Here is an 18,854-nt window from a genome sequence, read left to right on the forward strand (position 1 = left end):
GCAATAATACAAGTAATCAAAGTAGGGCATATCGGTATATGTACATGAGTTTTTACAGGGCATGGTAGGACATGCTAGGTCCTGTGATAGTGCAATACACTGTTAGCTACGGATGAGGCACTGGGTCTTTATGTACACTGCTATACAATGCTATATTATACAATCTCAAGTTATACTATACTATTCTTAAAGTGACCTTTCCTTTTGTAAAGTGACCATAAGTGTGAGCGTGTGCGGCATGAGTGTGTGTGTGCTCATGTTAAAGTGGCTGCTAGTGTGTGAGCGTGTACAGTGTGTGTGTTGTGTGTGTGCTCGTGTGTGCTTGTGTGTGGAGAGTTCAGTGTTCAAGGCTCTGATGGCCTGGGGGAAGAAGCTGAGCCGAAGTCTCTCTGTCCTAGTTGCTGGTGTTCGCAGGCGTTTGCCTGACCGCAGCAGCTTGAACAGGCTGTTGTTGGGGTGGTGAGGGTCTTTCATTATTCTGCAGGCTCTGGATTTGCACCTCTTGGTATATAGGACCTGCACGGGTGGTAGTGCAATACCCGTGGTACGCTCGGCTGAGCGTACCACTCTCTGTAGGGCCTTCTTGTCCTGTGCCGTGCTGTTTCCATACCAGGCAGTGATGTTCTGTATCGTTAGTGGCTTAGCTTGGCATCGCCTTCTGCACTATCTCGCGTACGTGCACGCGTACTGAATAAACCACAAATGTACCTCTAATACCAGTATTAGTCTGACCACACCCCTCATCAGCTTACCTTCATAAGCAGGTGTGTGGTCACCTGCTCTCCTCCTTCTCGCTTTCACCACAAGGAAGAGGTGCCTCGGTAGATCCCCACACTTGACACCATGATGGAAGAAATTGGATTAGGAACAGCTTGGGAAACAAGGATACGTTGACATCATATCTTTATTTTCTCTCTCACTATTTTCGAGAAAATACGGCGATATTGTCTTCGTACTGGAGTGTCTAGAAGATGATGATCATTCTACAAACCCTCCACCGGTTTTCGTATTGGGAGCACGCCGCTGCATGCTTCTCAACTGCAGTTCCTTGCTGTGTTTGTTGGGGTGAAACCTGTCAGGCCACAGCTGAACTGTCGGACATGCCGCTGTTGTGAGGAGCGGTGCGTTCCAGGTTGGGTGAGTAGTGTTTGCTGGCGGGCTCCACTTGTCTGTTAGTGCTATGGGGGCTACTAGACAAAGTTTATGGAAACCGGCCCCAGGCTAGGGTCCTTTGTTTAGCCGTCTAGGCGACAGAAGGCCTTGGTCTGGCGACCATTATAGTTTTAACTAGTGGGCCGCGACCATTGACACTGGTGATCCCTGTGTGTTCTGGACGAGTGGATTCTCTCTGTCACCGTGTTAAGACCCCATCTTTCATATCCAAATGAGAGTATTCCTTCACGAGGGGATATGTGCATGTAATGTGCGATAGCGGCAGATTCATGTTCAAAGTCAGCTATACAGGCCAGTTGGTACTGTGCTGATTCCGCCGGACGTGTTAATGTCACCGTTGTGAAGCGGTGTTGACGTCTTGTTTTCTCTTTTCTCTTAAAAAGTGAGGAGGGTTCAGAACGGCGGCCTGTCTGGGTGAGTGTTATGTCATTGTTTACATGTTCATAGCTTACGGTTAGCCGGTCGGTGGCCTGGCGCGGGGTAGCTTGGCTTCTCGCGCGCCGCCGGGAGCTCGCTCCTGATCGCGTGCGTCGTAGATCGGCGTCTCGCGAGCGGAAGCGATAGCACCCGAACGGTTGGAGCAGCCGTTAGCTTGATGCTATTCTGTTGAACGTGCTTTGATTTTTAACATGTTTTACACTCTTGACCACGACGTCATCCTTGACAGGGGATGTTCGTCAACCCTGCCTGAGCCTAGACGGGGATTGCGTCAACAAAGAGGGCTGTGTTCTACGGTGGCTTGTGACTGCACTTCGCTGATCTGCGTTCCGGGCAGGTACGGGGTTGGCCAGACCCTCATAACACGTCTTCTGGTTTTACCTTGCTAAATGTATTGTGAATGACGGTGTTTTTTCCCAAAACGTGTGTTGTTGCAATGCATTTGAGATACGTTGCGGGTTGTGTGTGAGCTGTTTTTGTCACTGGCAGTAGCTTCTCCGTGCAGGTCGTGATGTATTGATCTGGTTGTTGTGTGAGAAACATCATGGTGTTTATGTGTACCGTGTACTCACTACTAAGGCAACTAACCTATGAAGCTATGCTTGGTGACGAGTGAGTAAAAGAATGTTCTTTCTCAGACTGTAATGACAATGGACAGTGAGTTCACACATTAACAGGTTTTCCTGTTTTAACTGGCCGTATTGAGGGTAAAATAGGAGGATTGTGTTTTTCCCCCCCCGGTTCCCTGGGGACTTTATCACCTCCTATCAGACATGTTGTGCATTAATTGTGTCTTTTGTGTGGTAGGGATACGATGTAACTCTCAGCTTGATTGCTGAGGTTGTGCTAAATCTGCTGGAGAAACTTATTTCCTAAAGGGAAATTGGTTTGGTTGCTGTCATGTGTGCTTAGCAAGGCCTGTGGTCGATACTAATCAAGAATGATGTATTCTCTCATTGTGATGATGATGGGTTGTGTGTGTCATGTGACCTACAACTGGGTTGTACTGGCCACAGAAGCACATGTGTATGTTGGACCGGGGTTCTTAGAGCCCTCTCTATTCTGTGTTTTTCCTTAGTAAAAATCAGATAGCAGGTTAGCTCGTGCGCTGTGTGGAGCTGTGAAACGCTTCATAGAGCTGACTATGACTGTGTCATATTCTCTTTTTGTCGTTACGTCGTATCATGGGTGTGGGGTCGTAAAGGGGTGAACTGGTAACCTTTCCTCTCCCCATTGTTCTGTCGGTCAGGGGTACACCCCCTGTCCTTCAAGGTTCCCGTCACGTGGCGGTTCGGCACGTTACGGGGGGGGGGGGGGGGGGGGGGGGGGAGGGAGTTCCTGGTCCCACGGCCTGGTATATTGGGCGTGTGCACCGCAGGAATTCCCCCGCCATAGAGTACGTCACCGTGCGCGTCTCTGTTGGTAGGACTTCCGTGTGCTGTTCAGGTCCATGTGATGGATCTGTTTTCAGGGGGGGTGGTCAGGGCTCCTCCTCACCAAGCGCCTACTCAGGCCTTCTGTGAGTTCGGACTCCTTCTTCCATGTGATCCATGTGAGGAAGCCTCCATCAGAGTACAGAGCCTTCCTCCTCAGATTGTCAAAGTGAGTGGACCCTCTAGAAGGGTCCTTTTCTATTGTATGTATATTCGATTCAATTCGTTTATTGAGTGTGTATGGGTTCGGTGCCTCTTCCCCGGAGGCCCTAAAACCAGTTTTTTACATGGCTCAAGGTGCAATATATTCTTTTCAATCTGTACAGCTCGCGTGGGAAGTCTCTCTGGGGATCCCCGTCTCTTTCCTATGGGAGGGTGGTGGGATGTAAAAATGTGAACATTTTTTACCCCGGCTGTGTAGACTGGGATACATACTGTTGATGCTTCCTTCTTTCTATTCCAGAAGTGTTGGAGTTAGGGAGTGTCACACCCCTCTTGTCGTTCCCCTGGGCGCCTTGGGGATTCAATGACAGGTCTAAATAGCCTGTTCATTGATGGGGGTGTGTCCCGACGCACGTATAGTGCTAGCTCGCTGTAAACAGGCGATTGACTGGCACGCCTTAGTTGCTTGTGGTTGAAACAGCGTTTTTATAAAGCAACTGAGATGGGGGTTTTTCCTCTTCCGGCGACCACATCCCATGACCTGGGTGGGTTGTCGACGGATCCTCGTTCATGTCTGGGGGATGATGACGGGATGGATCTGAACATATGTAGTGGGGTCTCACGCCCTTGGGGTGAGCCACCAGGCGCGGTTCGTCCCGACGTCTGGGTGGCGCCTTCTTTTCATGTTAAGATCAACACGCATATCTGCCCTTCTCCTGGAGTAGGCATGTCGGCGTGGTTAGGGCACGGGACTGGTTCTGGTCACGCTGGTCCAGATCAGTTGAACCCGTTGTCCGCCGGGGATGCAGATCTGCTGTTCTGGTACCCTGAGGGACTTGGGCTTTTTTCAGGGGGAAAAATGCCAGGTCGGTCTGGGTGTCACAGGGTTAAGCGCTATGGAGACCCTGGTTGGGTATGTTTTTACTCAGCACTGTCGTCATGGCTTACAGCCATGCCATTCTGTACGCGCTCGATCTCGTCGGATCTCGGCCGCTACACAGGTTGGTCCTGGTTAGTACTTGGTTGGGAGACCGCCGGGGAATACCAGGTACGGTGTGCTTAGGGGCTGGTTCTCCATTGTTTTTCGCTCCTCTCTCACGCATGGCGAAGAGGGGCCTGTGGGGGTGGTTTTTTGACCTCCTCTGGTGACCCTGTGCTTCCCGTACCGCCAGGCCCGGTCCGAAGTGATGTTTGCGACCCGTAGGCCTGGGTTAACCCTTTTTGGAAACTGAAACACTTGTACTGCGGTATAGCCGGTGTATACCCGCAGGTGTGTTTTGGAGTTTTTTCTTGAGGGGTTATAGGAACAACCACCGCATTGGGTAACACCGAGGTGGTTGATTCCCTGGTGTGTTGGAGCAGTGTCAACTCCCGGGTTCACCGGTTGAGGGTGCCCCTGCACGTTCATGACGTCTGCCAATCGTGTCAGCCTTCTCTGCCTCGACCCCTCTGGGTGGGGGTTGTTAAATGGAGGCTTGGTCATGCAACACCGCCAGCTTACGCTCCTTCCGCCGGGGCGGCTGTGTTCAGCTGTCCCCTCTGGCGCCTGTCTCGTCCGCAGTCTCCAGGCTAGGGTTAACAGCCTGTTGCCTGGTTTTTCCCCGGTGCGCTGCCTGCTTCCGTTGGTTAACCTTTTTTGTGTGCTTACGGCCATGCTGACTGCCTTTTCTGCAGGGTCGGTGTGCCAGGCGGTGTACTATTGGGGGGACGGGGCCCGCTCGGCTTACTGGCCTGGTTGGTTCCGCCTGGGAATACCAGGTGCAGTAACTGAGGGGCCTTTGTCCGAATACGCTGGCGATGTGGGGGGCGGGGCACTACGTGCCCACCTGGTGGGGTCTTGATGCTGGCATCATGGACTTCTCCGGGCCCCCATTCCAGGGAGTCCAGTCCTTTTGGTGGGTCTGGGTCTTCCTTCGTGCTCCGCTGCTACGGCCTTGCCACGGGGTTGGGTTTGCCCTTGACCCCGTGATTCTGGGGGCAGTAACGAGGTTGTTCCTCCGTTCGTTCCCGGGTGGCATGCGGGTTGTGCGTGTGTGTAGTCGTGGGTCAAGCCACGGTCTGCTCACCCTGTGCGTTGAGTTGCTTGAGTGCCTCTTCGCACGGTCGGGTCCGTCGCCCTCCCGTGACGTCCCTAATAGGGGGGCTACCCTCCATTAGGGGGGGTCGGGGGGGCTCGGCCCTCCCTGTTCTGATGGTTTTGGGGGGCTGTCAGCGGGGTGTATTTGTCAGCCAAGTGGCTCCGCTTGGCCTCCCTTGTGCAGAAGGCGATGCCAAGCTAAGCCACTAACGATACAGAACGTTAGGTTATGACTATAACCAAGTTCTGTTAGTTAGGGGCGATGCTTGGCATCGGACGCCGCTGCAGCCCTTGTCCTCACCTTGTGGTGAAAGCTTGGGAAGGAGGAGAGCAGGTGACCACACACCTGCTTATGAAGGTAAGCTGATGAGGGGTGTGGTCAGACTAATACTGGTATTAGAGGTACATTTGTGGTTTATTCAGTACGCGTGCACGTACGCGAGATAGTGCAGAAGGCGATGCCAAGCATCGCCCCTAACTAACAGAACTTGGTTATAGTCATAACCTAACGTTTCCAGTCAAGATGCTCTCTACAGCTCCGGAGTAGAAGGACTGGAGTATCTTCCCAGATACTCTGAACTTCCTTAACTGTCTCAGGTGGTAGAGGCGCTGCTTCGCCTTTTTTACTACTGAGTCTATGTGTGTTGTCCATGTCAGATCCTCTGAGATGTGGACCCCCAGGTACTTGAAGCTGCTCACCCTGTCCACGGTAGCCCCGTTTATACTCAGTGGTGTGTGTGTCCCCTGCTGTCTTCTCCTAAAATCGACGATCAGCTCCTTGGTTTTACCAATGTTCAGGAGCAGGCTGTTGTCCTGGCACCAGCGTTCCAGTACCTCAACCTCCTCCCGGTAGGCCTTCTCGTCGTTGTCCGAGATCAGCCCCACCACCACTGTGTCATCCGCAAACTTCACTATGGAGTTGGAGCTGAACTTGGCCACACAGTCATGTGTGTATAGTGCAGGGGTCAGCAACCTTTACTATCAAAAGAGCCACTTTTCCCCCGTCCCACAAAATAAAATGCTCAGGGAGCCGCACAACCTATTTACCCTTAAAATGAAGATAACACAGTGTATAACATTTTATATATCCCCAAGCATACCCCACATTTAGCATAAAACGCCTGACAATTGCATACCCAAAGTAATTTGCGATTTATTATACTTTATAGCACACAGTTTGTTGCATTAATGGGATTATAAAGCAACAAAAAGAAAAAATTTGACTTTTTAATTGCTGTTTTTACCTGTTATAACAAAGGAAAACCTCAAACTCTTATGAAGTGGAGAAAAAATACTGGCTGTAGCCTATAGACCTATTTTTTAATAAAAAACAGAAGAGGAGACAAAACACTGGTGTCTGTAGACCGACTTTGAAATAAAACCCTGAACTATTCAGGTATATTTGAGTCCTTCCCTTATTTGTGGAACATTTATAAAATAAAAGTAGTCCACTTTGAAAAAAGACTACCATGTGTACTGTAGACCTACTTTGAAATAAAACACAGAAAAGGAGAAAAAACACTTGCATCTGTAAACCTACTTTGAAATAAAACCCTGAACTATGCAGCTCTATTAGAGTCCTTCCCTTATTTGTGGAAAATCTATAAAATAAAAAGTACATTTTTCGTTGTTCGCAAATTTCGCACCACATATCAGGCATACAGGTAAGCCTTTTGTTGACTAAATATCTTAGTTGATGAAATATTTTTTCATTTCAGTGTCACAGTATGACAACATCGATATCCAAAAAAAAAAAAAAAAAATATTTAAATTTTTTTTCGGGCCAGGGAGCCGCAGCTGATTGGCTAAAGAGCCGCAGCTGGGGGAGCTCCAGTAGCTCACTGCGTATCTCGCCGCTATTTCGGCGTCGGGGACAACCGTGCGCGTCACGGATTTGGGGTACACGAGTTCGACTCCCGGACTCGCCGTATTTTCTCAGAGTGTCTTTCCCCGATCTATATCCCATTCAACCTGTTTCTGTCGGTCATGCTTGACCAGAAAAAAGCGATAAACGCTAAAAAGAACCAGCTGACTGGTCAAAGTAAAAAAAAAAAAAAAAAAAAGAGCCGCAGCTGATTGGCTAAAGAGCCGCAGGTTGCCGACCACTGGTATAGTGAGTACAGCAGGGGGCTCAGAACACAGCCCTGGGGGGACCCGATGCTCAGGGTGATGGTGTTGGAGGTCTGAGCCCCCACCCTGACCGCCTGGGGCCTTTCGCTCAGAAAGTCCAGTATCCAGGCGCTCAGAGCGGAGCTCAGACCCAGCTCAATCAGCTTGTCCACCGGTCTGGTGGGGACTATGGTGTTGAACGCTGAGCTATAGTCAATTAACAACAGTCTCACATAGCCCCCCTTCTGGTGGTCTAGGTGAGAGAGGGTGCTGTGCAGTACTTGGGAGACCGCATCATCAGTGGACCTGTTTGGCCTGTATGCAAATTGCATAGGGTCCATATCACTGGGGAGGGAGGCACAAATGTGATCCTTAACCTCTCGAAACATTTCATGGCCACAGAGGTGAGTGCCACCGGTCTGTAGTCATTGAGACCTGTTGGGGAGGATTTCTTTGGTACCGGGATAATGGTAGACATCTTGAAGCAGGCAGGGACCACGGACTCCGCCAGGGATAGATTAAATATGGTGGTGAACACAGGGGCTAGCTGGTTAGCACAGGACTTAAGTATGCGTCCTGTTATTCCATCTGGGCCAGCAGCCTTCCTGGTGTTCACCTGCATAAATGCTCTTCTCACACTGTGTTCCGTCAATGAGAGAGCCCCCCCGCCCCCCCCGCGGATGCCCCCCCCCCCTCCACAACAGCCGGCGCGCCAGTGACGTCACTAGCCGGTGAGCTAGCGTCGCCACTGTTTGCCCCAAACCGTGCGTAAAAGGAGTTGAGTTTGTCCGCGAGAGAGGCGGGGGGGCGCTGACTTTGTAGTCAGTTATCGTCCGCAGTCCCCGCCATAAGCCTCTTGTGTCATTCTGTGCCATTTGTGCCTCCATTTTGTCAGCATACGTCCTCTTAGCTAGTTTAACAGCCTTGCGCAGAGTACAGACTGTTGCCTTGTACTATTCCATTTTTCCTGTCTCTCTGCCCAGGTTGTAAGCAGTGGTGCGAGTTTTCAGAGCTGCTCTGATAGTTCTGTCCACCCACGGTTTCTGGTTCGGGAACACCCTCGCCTTTTTTGTGGGGACGATACTATCAGCTAAGGTTGCTATGAAGCTAACAACAGTGTCTGCGAACTCGCTGACGTCACTGGCGCTTCCTTGGAACATTCCCCAGTCTACGTCCTCGAGAGCGTCCTGAAGCGTCCTGAAGCGTGGCCTCTGATTGGTCGGACCATCTCTTTACCTCACGTGACACGACGGCGTCACGTGATCTCTGCCTGTAGGCAGGAATAAACAAGATGGAGTCATGGTCCGATGTGCTTGTAGCCCCCGCTAATGTTGGATTATGTAATTGGTTTGTCATGACCCATTGTCAAAACAATAATACATTGCGGGATTTATATGAAGTTTGTTGTTAGATGGCATGCTTTGAAGCACCGCACCTGCTTCTAGACACGGAGGCAAATTGACCAACTTTTTCTGCGGATGGTTTTGTGAATAAATCTCCATTATGCTTCAATTACTGTGTGTTTATTGTATAGCAATAAGGTTGGATGAATTCGGCCATTGTATAAAAGATATTACTTGAAGTCATGTGTTATACGAATTAGATCATGTCTAGGGGGGTCTAACGACCCTCGGCTGCGCCTCGGGCCTAACAACCACCCCTAGGCATGATCTAATTCGTATAACACACTCCTGCACGTGATGTAATGCTTAAGTATTATCAGCTTGCTGAGTTTCATCCCAACCTGAAACATCAACCACGAAAAGTTTTTGTTTTTAACTGACAGCCTCGCACAAAGGAATTGCTGCGCTAAAGTGAAACTTGCAGTGGAATATTGAGGTTAATAGCTATCTTGAGACATGTTCTTCTAAGATTTCAGGGGAATATTAACTCATTGGGCGCCATACCCGAGTAAAGTCGGGTTATCTCGCCAACCGTTGAGTGCCAAAACCAGAGTATACTCAGGTTTTGATCCTTTGATATTTTCCTTTGATCCCTGTTCTATACGGTCAGCCGGAGCCCTCTAGGTGTCCCTGGCTCATGTGCCTACGTTGGAATTGCAATGACGATCGAATCTCACCAGGTGGCAGTATCGCCTCCCTTTTTAACTGGAATGGCTTGGTGTGGATTTACCTTTTCCATTTTCCTTTTTTTTAGCAAGGGCTCCTCCTCCTCGGAGACAGAGAGACACAGCAATCGCCTCGAGATTTTGTTGCCTCAAGCCTATTTCCCATATACACGGGTAATTGCGATGGCGATGCGATCACTGGGAATTATTCTTTTTGGAATACCGTCTGGCTAAGGTAAGGTATATTCTATGTCTATTTTACCTAACCTGAAACATGTTTTTGTAACAAACACAGTGTCGTGTTTTACCGGACGTAAAACATGCTCGACAAACACGATCGCAGTTTCTAGTTGGGAGTATTTGGGGTTTCAGGCGATCAACCAGAACGATTTGGCTTATTGCATATAACGTGTCATATCTCGCAATCTATGGAAAAAGACTGGATTATTTTGGAAAGGGGCGATGTTTAGCGTGTAACGTGTAACAAACTACAGTGTGTAGAAATTAACTTATTAGTCAGTAATGGACTATGAACAATGCCTGTCAAATGAGCCATACTACATACTGTCTCCATAGAGGCTAATCTTTCCTGTGACAAAATGGCATCCAATGTAATAAAAAAAGTCAACCAACGAACTCGATTCTTGTACCGGATCTCCTCTCTGGTAAACAAGAATACCCTGAAGACTCTGGCAGGAGCACTCATTCAGGGGTACTACGACTATGCTTGCACCTCATGGTACCAAAGCACCTCAAAGGCACTAAAAAACAAATTACAAACATCTCAAAACAAGCTAGTGATAGATTTAGTTAATTGATGCCTGGTAATATCTTATATCTGTGCTTAGGCTGTAGGCTGCTCTCTGTGTCTCCCTTTGTGCATGTGGCGTGACCTGATGACCTCTGGCTGAAGGCTCCTTCTACACAGGGCCCCCTGTACATCTCACGTGCACACACACATGCATGCGCACACGCACACACGCACACACTCACATGCACACGCACACACACTCACGTACACACGCGCACAAGCTGTCGCCCATGAGGAGTTATGGAGATGTTGTTCAAGAATAGGGGTCTTCTACATCTGGAACCAATTACCCCCCCTTCTTCTGACCAAGCACACACACAGCCTAGCACACACACACCACACACACACCCATACATAGACACACAAACATATACACACATACACTCCTCCCCTCCTCTCTGTATAAAATGACATGTAATATGGACATTCTGTCTCCTTCTCTACTGGTGATGTGCCCGCGCGGGGTAACTGTCTTCTTCTCTGATGAATAAAAGCTCCGTTTGAGAAATACTCTGTCTCCGCTTCGTCTTTCGGCCGACTGGTCCACTGGCAAATCAATTAAGAATTCACGAGGGAGAGGAAATCCCTAACAAATGGAGGTTCCAGTGAGAATTGATGTGGGCCAGCCCCGAGGACGGAGGAATGGAGACGCGGAGGAGGAGGAGACGGTGCAGAGGATCCAGACTTTCACTACCAGCTGTCTGCAGCGCGTCTGAACCAGGGGTGAGATACCAGCAGCCCCTCAGACGTCCGTGACCAGACCACCAGACGACCGGATGACAGGCAGGAGGAGACGAAGGACAGACGGGCCAGGATGAGGGCCAGGACCGGTGGAGATGGTAGCTGAGCAACAGAGGCCGGAGATGACCACCGCAACACCGGAGATCAGCGACAGCAGCCAGGCACCACATGCACCACAGATCATAGGCACCGCCGCAAGTCGTCTACGACACGCAGTTCATCCACGACGAGAACGGGGGAAGCGGCCACAGGGGAGACACTGAGCTGAGTTGGAGTGATGGTGGGCGGCCGGCGAGAGGTGGAGCAGACAGTCCAGAGACACTGGGAAGGCGGCGGACCAGGGGAGACACGTTTGTCTAGGGGACCCGCACCTGGAACGGGGACCAACCTCAGGAGGTCAGCCCTTGCCCTCCAGAAGACGGGGCCGACCCAGGTGGGCGGTGCACTGTAACTGGGGGAAGGTAGCGCCCTGATGGACGTTGGGTGTGCCTGAGTAAGGGGGGTCCAACGGGGTTAGTGTATCTTCTGTTAGGTTGCCAGAATCTGTGTTTCTCTCTTTCTTCTCTCTCTCTCTCCCGCTCTCCCCCCTCCCTCTATCTCTCTCTCTGCTCTCCTGATGTTGATTATCCCGTCTGGTATTGGATATGATGCATGTAATGAGGTGACAATCGACGGATACAGATCAATGAACTGTGTGTTTGACGTATATATTTAACGTCAAAAAGGGGGAATTGATAGATTTAGTTCATTGATGCCTGGTAATATCTTATATCTGTGCTTAGGCTATAGGCTGCTCTCTGTGTCTCCCTTTGTGCATGTGGCGTGACCTGATGACCTCTGGCTGAAGGCTCCTTCTACACAGGGCCGTTTGAGAAATACTCTGTCTCCGCTTCGTCTTTCGGCCGACTGGTCCACTGGCAAATCAATTAAGAATTCACGAGGGGGAGGAAATCCCTAACACTAGTCAGACTACTGCTTGACCTGACTCCTAGAACCCACCTCACCCCGGCCCACTTTGACAACCTAGGATGGCTTAGAGTAGACGACAGAGTACAGCAACTTGCAATGGGCCTGGGCCGCACACACGCACACTTATGGCCAGAGGAAAGGCCACTTAAAGTAGTATAGCATCAGGAACAGTGTATTGCACTACTAAAGCTACCTAGCATGTCCTATATGCTCTGTAAATACTAATGTACAGATACCGAGATGGCACACCATGTACCTGTTTATTGCACTGTTTTATTGGATTCTATTAATATGTTGTACCACTGTATTTTATTGGATTCTATTATATGTTGTACCACTGTATTGCACATCGTCGCGGGCAAGACCAGCCGCATTTCATTGTATACCTGTATGCCGTGACAATTAAAACTCTTGACTTGACTTGACTTGTCTACAAGATACACTACGCGACCAAGGTACCCATGTATAGGGATGGGTACCTTTCACATTTGAACCGATACCGGTACCGGTACCTGTGAATCGATACCGGTACCCAACGGTACCTTTTTTCGGTACTTTAGTCTCAAGAAATTTAATTTACCTACCTCAGTCGTAAAAAAATAAATCCAAACTTCAAATAACTACAATTTCGACAGTTTTCGGCTTGTCATTGCTCCGACTGCTTTGTTGTTGAATCAAGTCAAATCCTAGGTAAGCATATATTGTGCGTGTGAACGTTGACATGAAAAGAAAAAAGTAAAAAAAAAAAAAAAAAAGTAAAAAAAAATAATAATAAAAAATATTTTCTTTTATTTTTTTTTTGTTTTTTTTTTGGTTTCTCACTTGATTCGATACTCGGTAGTACCGACGTGTTTCGGTTCGGTACCTCAAAAGTACCGAATTCGGTACCCATCCCTACCCATGTACATGGCAAAATACTTCCCAAAGGTCAGTGAATACCACGATCACAACACCAGAGGGAGCTCCACAAATCATGTTAAACCCAGATTCGGCTCAAACAAGGGACTAAACACGTTTCGCAATTATGCCACATCAATGTGGAACGCCCTACCCAAAGCTGTAAAGGAATGTGAATCACTACCCACCTTCAAAAACACTCTCAAAGAACACCTACGGGAGACTGCAATTCGAAACTGGCCCCTACAAATGTCTTAACCCAGTTGTACAGTAAATTACCAAGTATGGCTTTGTCAGTATTCCAATGTACAGTGTACAGTGTCCCCCCCCCTACCCCAACCCCCCCCCCCTCCAATGTACAGCCCCCACCCACCAACCCCACCCCACCCACCCAACCTCCTCCAATGTACAGTTTCTAAGTCAAATGTATATACACTCTTTTTCTGGACACTTTTTGTATCACAAACAGTACTGTATTTGCAAATCTGATATGTCATAAATGTATAGATGTAGCAGTACTGTCTATCTGTATGTCATGTATGTCATATATGTTATGATGAATTGAAAATGGGGGACCCTGATGTAAACAAGACGAAAGTCTTTCTCTGGTCTGCATCCCCTTAACAATTGTATGTATTGAGCTGTACTGTACTGTACCCATTCTGCAATCTGTTCAATCAATAGCTATAATACAGAACACACGATGGGTCTGCAAACATCGCTAAAATGGTCAATAACACTGGCGCCAGCCAATACAGATGGGGAAAGTCAGTGGCACTCAAAGAGTTAAGCAATGAATATCAAGTAACCCCCCCCCCCCACCCCCCCACCCCCTGCAAAAAAAGCCTCAATTTGACAAAGGCAACCTGATATATAAGATTAAAGCTGAGCTGCTGACTGTGGGCGTATGGTATTTATTTTAGTTCATATTATATATTTTCCTGTTGTTGAATTTGTTGAAACTGAGATGATTGTGGAGGCAGATCACCTGTCAGCACCTAGCAGCACACTGTACTGTGTACCACAGTCAGTGGGTACACTGCCAGGGTTAGCGGTTCCATTCCCTGTGTAGCTCAATGGTTAGAGCAAGGCACTAACACTGCCAGGGTTAGGGGTTCCATTCCCTGTGTAGCTCAATGGTTAGAGCAAGGCACTAACACTGCCAGGGTTAGGGGTTCCATTCCCTGTGTAGCTCAATGGTTAGAGCAAGGCACTAACACTGCCAGGGTTAGGGGTTCCATTCCCTGTGTAGCTCAATGGTTAGAGCATGGCTCTAACACTGCCAGGATTAGGGGTTCCATTCCCTGTGTAGCTCAATGGTTAGAGCATGGCTCTAACACTGCCAGGGTTAGGGGTTCCATTCCCTGTGTAGCTCAATGGTTAGAGCAAGGCACTAACACTGCCAGGGTTAGGGGTTCCATTCCCTGTGTAGCTCAATGGTTAGAGCAAGGCTCTAACACTGCCAGGGTTTTAAGGGTTCCATTCCGTGTGTAGCTCAATGGGTAGAGGAGTGTGCATATACATACCAATTATTTGCTTGTTCTATTCTCCATCCATCTATCATCCATAGCAACAACATACATCACAGACACCCTGATGGGGGATCCACTTTGAACTGCCCATCTGAGGTTTCTCCCCATTTCTTTCCTATTGCTAGGTTTACGGGACTTGTTCCTTATCTTCATTGGGGAAGGTCTGGGACTGGGAGTGTTTCAAAATTGTGGATTTTATGGTGGTTTTTATTGTGGATCTATTGTGATGTTGTGATGTGATCTGTGAAGCCCATGGAGGCAATTTGTTGTGATTTGGGGCTATACAAATTAATTCCTTTTGATTTAGAGCGGGGGGTGGCTGAATAAAAAAGTTTGGGAACCACTGTGCTAAAGGATCATAGTGAATTCTCCCCCTGGTCAGAATGATTAGAATGGGTTTCAGATCTTACCTGCTCCCAGTCTATACTTCGGAAAAACGTGTGGGACTTGATGTCTGTGAATCCTGTCTGCACCTGGCATCCCAGCCGCTCCTTGGGGTCCTGTTGTTGGAGAGAGGATGACTGGTCAAGGAGAGAAGAAGAATCAGGACTTTCTACCTTCAATGTGCAGTCTTTTCCCTGCAGTGCGCAGGACTGGAAATACCATGATACCTTTTCATGAAATGAAAACACAACACTGAACCCTTTCAGCAAAGAATACCAGCCATTCCAAGGGATTAGTTGAAGGACGACACCTAGTCCGTCTTTGCCATTACTGGCACAAGCATTAGCACAGCGGTTAGCACTGTTGCCTCATAGCAAGATCGGTCCTGGGTTCGAACCACAGGAAGGGAGGACCTTTCTGTGTGGAGTTTAGCATGTTCTCCCTGTGTTTGCATGGGTTTCCTCCGGGTACTCCAGACACATACATAGCGGGTACATACTAGGCCCAGGGACTACGGATGAAAATGAGCTTATTAGCTAACTCTGTTACATTTACATTAATGTGGAAAACTGAAAAGTGTTCATTATTGTACATTGTTTCTGTCTTTAATGACTTTTGTGTCATACAGTGTATGATTTAGCAGATCTCAGCCTACCTTACTAAACACCATTCACACTGCCACTGATGTTGAAAAGGGGTGTAAAATACTCCATGAGACTTGAAAGTTGTTTAAAAGGTTGCTAAGACTTAGGTAATTCACCTTTGTGAAAACCACAGCGCCTTTTTCCGCTAATGTTACTGTATTATTAGTCTTGCGTAGCCATACTCTCTCCCCACTACGTTAGCACTGTGCCAGCACCGGACAGAGGTCTGGCTGAACCTATATCATTCTACTATAGGGGGAAAAAAATGCTCTGGCTTGTTTGTATTTCTTTAAACCAATCACAATCATCCTGGAGGGGCGCTAAGCCCAGGATGCAGCAACAGTGCCTTTGCAAAATAGCGTCGCAGATAACGGAACGGAGGAGAATTCCGACTGAAATAGTCGGCCAATTGCATGCTTATACCCACAGTCTACATCATGTGAGTCAGACAACTGTATTAATGCTATATTGGCCACAAGCCATTACAATTTGGGAGAACCTGGGAGTTAATAGCACAAGCATACACAACTCAATGTGGAAGTTCAACATACAGGGCTTGTACTGTAGAAGAGTGTTAGTGAAAGTAAAACGTCAGCGTGATATTCACAAGGGTGAATGACCTTTCAACCCCTTTCCAACATCAATGGCAGTGTGAATGGCGTTTAGTAAGGTACGCTGACTACTAAATCGTACACCGTATACACAACACAAGGACAGCTTTTCTTCTACCATGCTATTTCCATGGTATCACGTGGCTCCTACGAGGCTGAAGCAAACGCAACGTGGACAAATCTGTTGCCAATTAACTTGGCCCCGCTCAGTTTCATCATGCACTATTATGCATGTGTGAACGTCTATGTATGTTTGTGTGTGTTTTCACAACTCAAAGCCCCCCACCGACTCCCGAGACGGAGGCCGTGCTCTTTTCATCAGAACAATTACTAGGATGACTTGCAGAGGCTTTAAGTGCGGCTGAAGCACCACAGGGAGATACCATGAGCACACCAATACACCCACATAAAACACAAACATATACACACGACACATTCACAGACGTAAACAGTGCAGGTGTGCTTTCAAGCGTGACTACTACAAGCGCAAATAGAAGTGTCTGGATGCAAACACTTATGCTGTATACAGTACACAATGAAACTAACTTGCTTACATACTGTACTTACACACAGAGACACACACAGAGACACACACACACAAACACAGAGATGTACTTGGAGCCAAATGAAAAAGAGAGAGTGGCGGCTTGTCCCTAAAGCCTGACGCACTCTACGCCACGTTCCTGCATGGGCCGACTGAGCACTGTAAATATATGGAGAGATGGGGGGAATGGAATGTGTGGGGGAGGGGTGATGAGTTGAGTGTGAGAGAGAGAGAGAGAGAGAGGAGAGCGAGGAGGAGAGAGAGAGAGGAGAGAGAGAGGAGAGAGAGAGAGAGAGAGAGAGAGAGAGAGAGAGAGAGAGAGAGAGAGAGAGCGAGAGAGAGGAGAGAGAGAGAGAGAAGAGAGGAGAGAGAGAGAGAGAGAGAGAGAGAGAGAGAAGGACAATCGTGAGAGACGGTGGCAAACAATTGGTGATTCGCCCCATCCGGCTGGGCCGTGGGTGACTTACATCTGCTGCATGGGAGGGAAGAGAGGAGGGAGGGAGTGGGAAGAGAGAGAGCAAGAGAGAGAAGGAGAATCTAATCTATTCTCTGTATCTCAAGCTTTTGTTGACGGCCCGCTCATGCAGCCTTGAGATTTCCACAACTTGATGGTTTGTGGAATAAGAAAGGGGAGGAATAGTATATTTTCTCTCCAACCCAGAATATAACCAGTACAGTAAGTGACAATGTTTTGAAAGCAGTTGTTTCCATTGTTTGACCAACAAAAAATGATATATTCGTTTATATTATGACGTTTTTTTAGGAACTTTTTTGATTGCCGTGTGGCAAAGTGTTCTCTCTCTCTTCCTCTCTCTCTCTCTCCTCTCTCTCTCTCTCTCTCTCTCTTCATCTCTCTCTCTCTCTCTCTGCATGTGCAATTCCTTTCACCACTTTCGTGGTTTGTCGCGACCCAGGAGATACATTTCACGTTACCATACCGATACAGCCCTTTAAAACTACCATAAAAGAGAACTTTCAGACCGGTTGCGATACCTCGCTATAATTACAGTAACAAATGAGACCATCGCTGAAACAATTGGTAGCGTCATTCTCGCGATAAGACCACATTTCCCATAAACTCTGTCGCTTCCTGTTGGAAAGACATTTCACCTGTTTGTTCTCACCCCCCAACATGGGATTTCCTTCAATAATGAGAGGAAGAGGGCGAACAGCCCTTGCTAACCGTGAACGTGGAGTTATTTATTTTGATATAGGACGTTTTGTGTTAAATTAAGCTATTTACATACACCTTTGACTACTCTACGCTTGAATATCCGGTTCTCTCTCTCTCTCTCTCTCTCTCTCTCTCTCTCTCTCTCTCTCTCTTTCTCTGTCTGTAGGGGGAGGGGGGTTGGCTAAGCGGAGGGGCCGGTCTGTTGGTGGCATGCAGGCTTGGCACTGTGCCATGCTGCGGGGGTCAGCGTGCTTGGGAACAGAGAGAGAGAGAGACGAGAGGAGAGAGAGAGAGAGAGAGAGAGAGAGAGAGAGGAGCGAGGAGAGAGAGAGAGAGGAGAGAGAGAGAGAGAGAGAGAGAGAGAGAGAGAGAGAGAGGAGGGATGGCATCTGTCTGGGCCAGGATGTAAAAGGGCGAAAGGGCTATAGGAGCTCAAGCTAAAGCTGTCCGCCATTCTGGCTGCCCACCAGGGTGGAGTTTTTTTAGGGGGGGGGGGGGGGGTAGCATCAGTCCCTGCATCAAAAGTCATGTTAAAAGTCATAATGGATTGGATTTTGTGTGTGAGCTTACTTTGAATATGTACATTTGTGATTCTTTTTCTTTTGTGAGTCCACACAAGTGTGTTTTTGATTTGTTGTGAACAGGGACCGAAAATAAACTATTCATTCCATAATTATCTGCAACATAACAGTCAGTCATTGCATCAAAGGCTTAGACAGTACAGCAGGGCGATATGGATATTTTTCTAGTTTTGGCGGTATAGCGGTATTAATTTTCAATACAAACTACAATTTGATACGACATGGTGTTATTTTCTTGTATCTTTTTTAAATACTGCTGCAATAATTTTTTTTTATTTAACTTATAAATATAGGCTATAGTACATATATATATTCTTTTTATGTACTTATCGTGGACGACAGTATAGTAAAAAATCTTATACCTTTGCATGGATCTATGATGTTATACCTTCATGTTAGATATACCTCTCAGCCCTACATTTTAGAGATAACAAATATCTTTGATCAAATAAATAACTACCTAAACAAGGCAGTGTATGTTCCATACTTAATCACGGAATGTGCCT

At 47.8% G+C, this 18,854-nt stretch overlaps 1 protein-coding gene across 1 annotated transcript in view; it reads right to left on the reverse strand.

Moving 5' to 3' along the window:
• prkcz (protein kinase C, zeta) overlaps positions 1-18,854 on the reverse strand; it is a gene marked incomplete at its 5' end in the record, with an annotated part of 473,324 nt that overhangs the window by 74,280 nt on the left and 380,190 nt on the right. The window contains one exon of the mRNA XM_084334199.1: positions 14,821-14,963. Coding sequence (XP_084190325.1) covers positions 14,821-14,963 — 143 coding nt within the window. The remainder of the gene's footprint in view (positions 1-14,820; positions 14,964-18,854) is intronic.

Source organism: Notolepis coatsorum (assembly GCF_963971535.1).
Source record: "Notolepis coatsorum genome assembly, chromosome: 17".
Taxonomy (NCBI): domain Eukaryota; kingdom Metazoa; phylum Chordata; class Actinopteri; order Aulopiformes; family Paralepididae; genus Notolepis; species Notolepis coatsorum.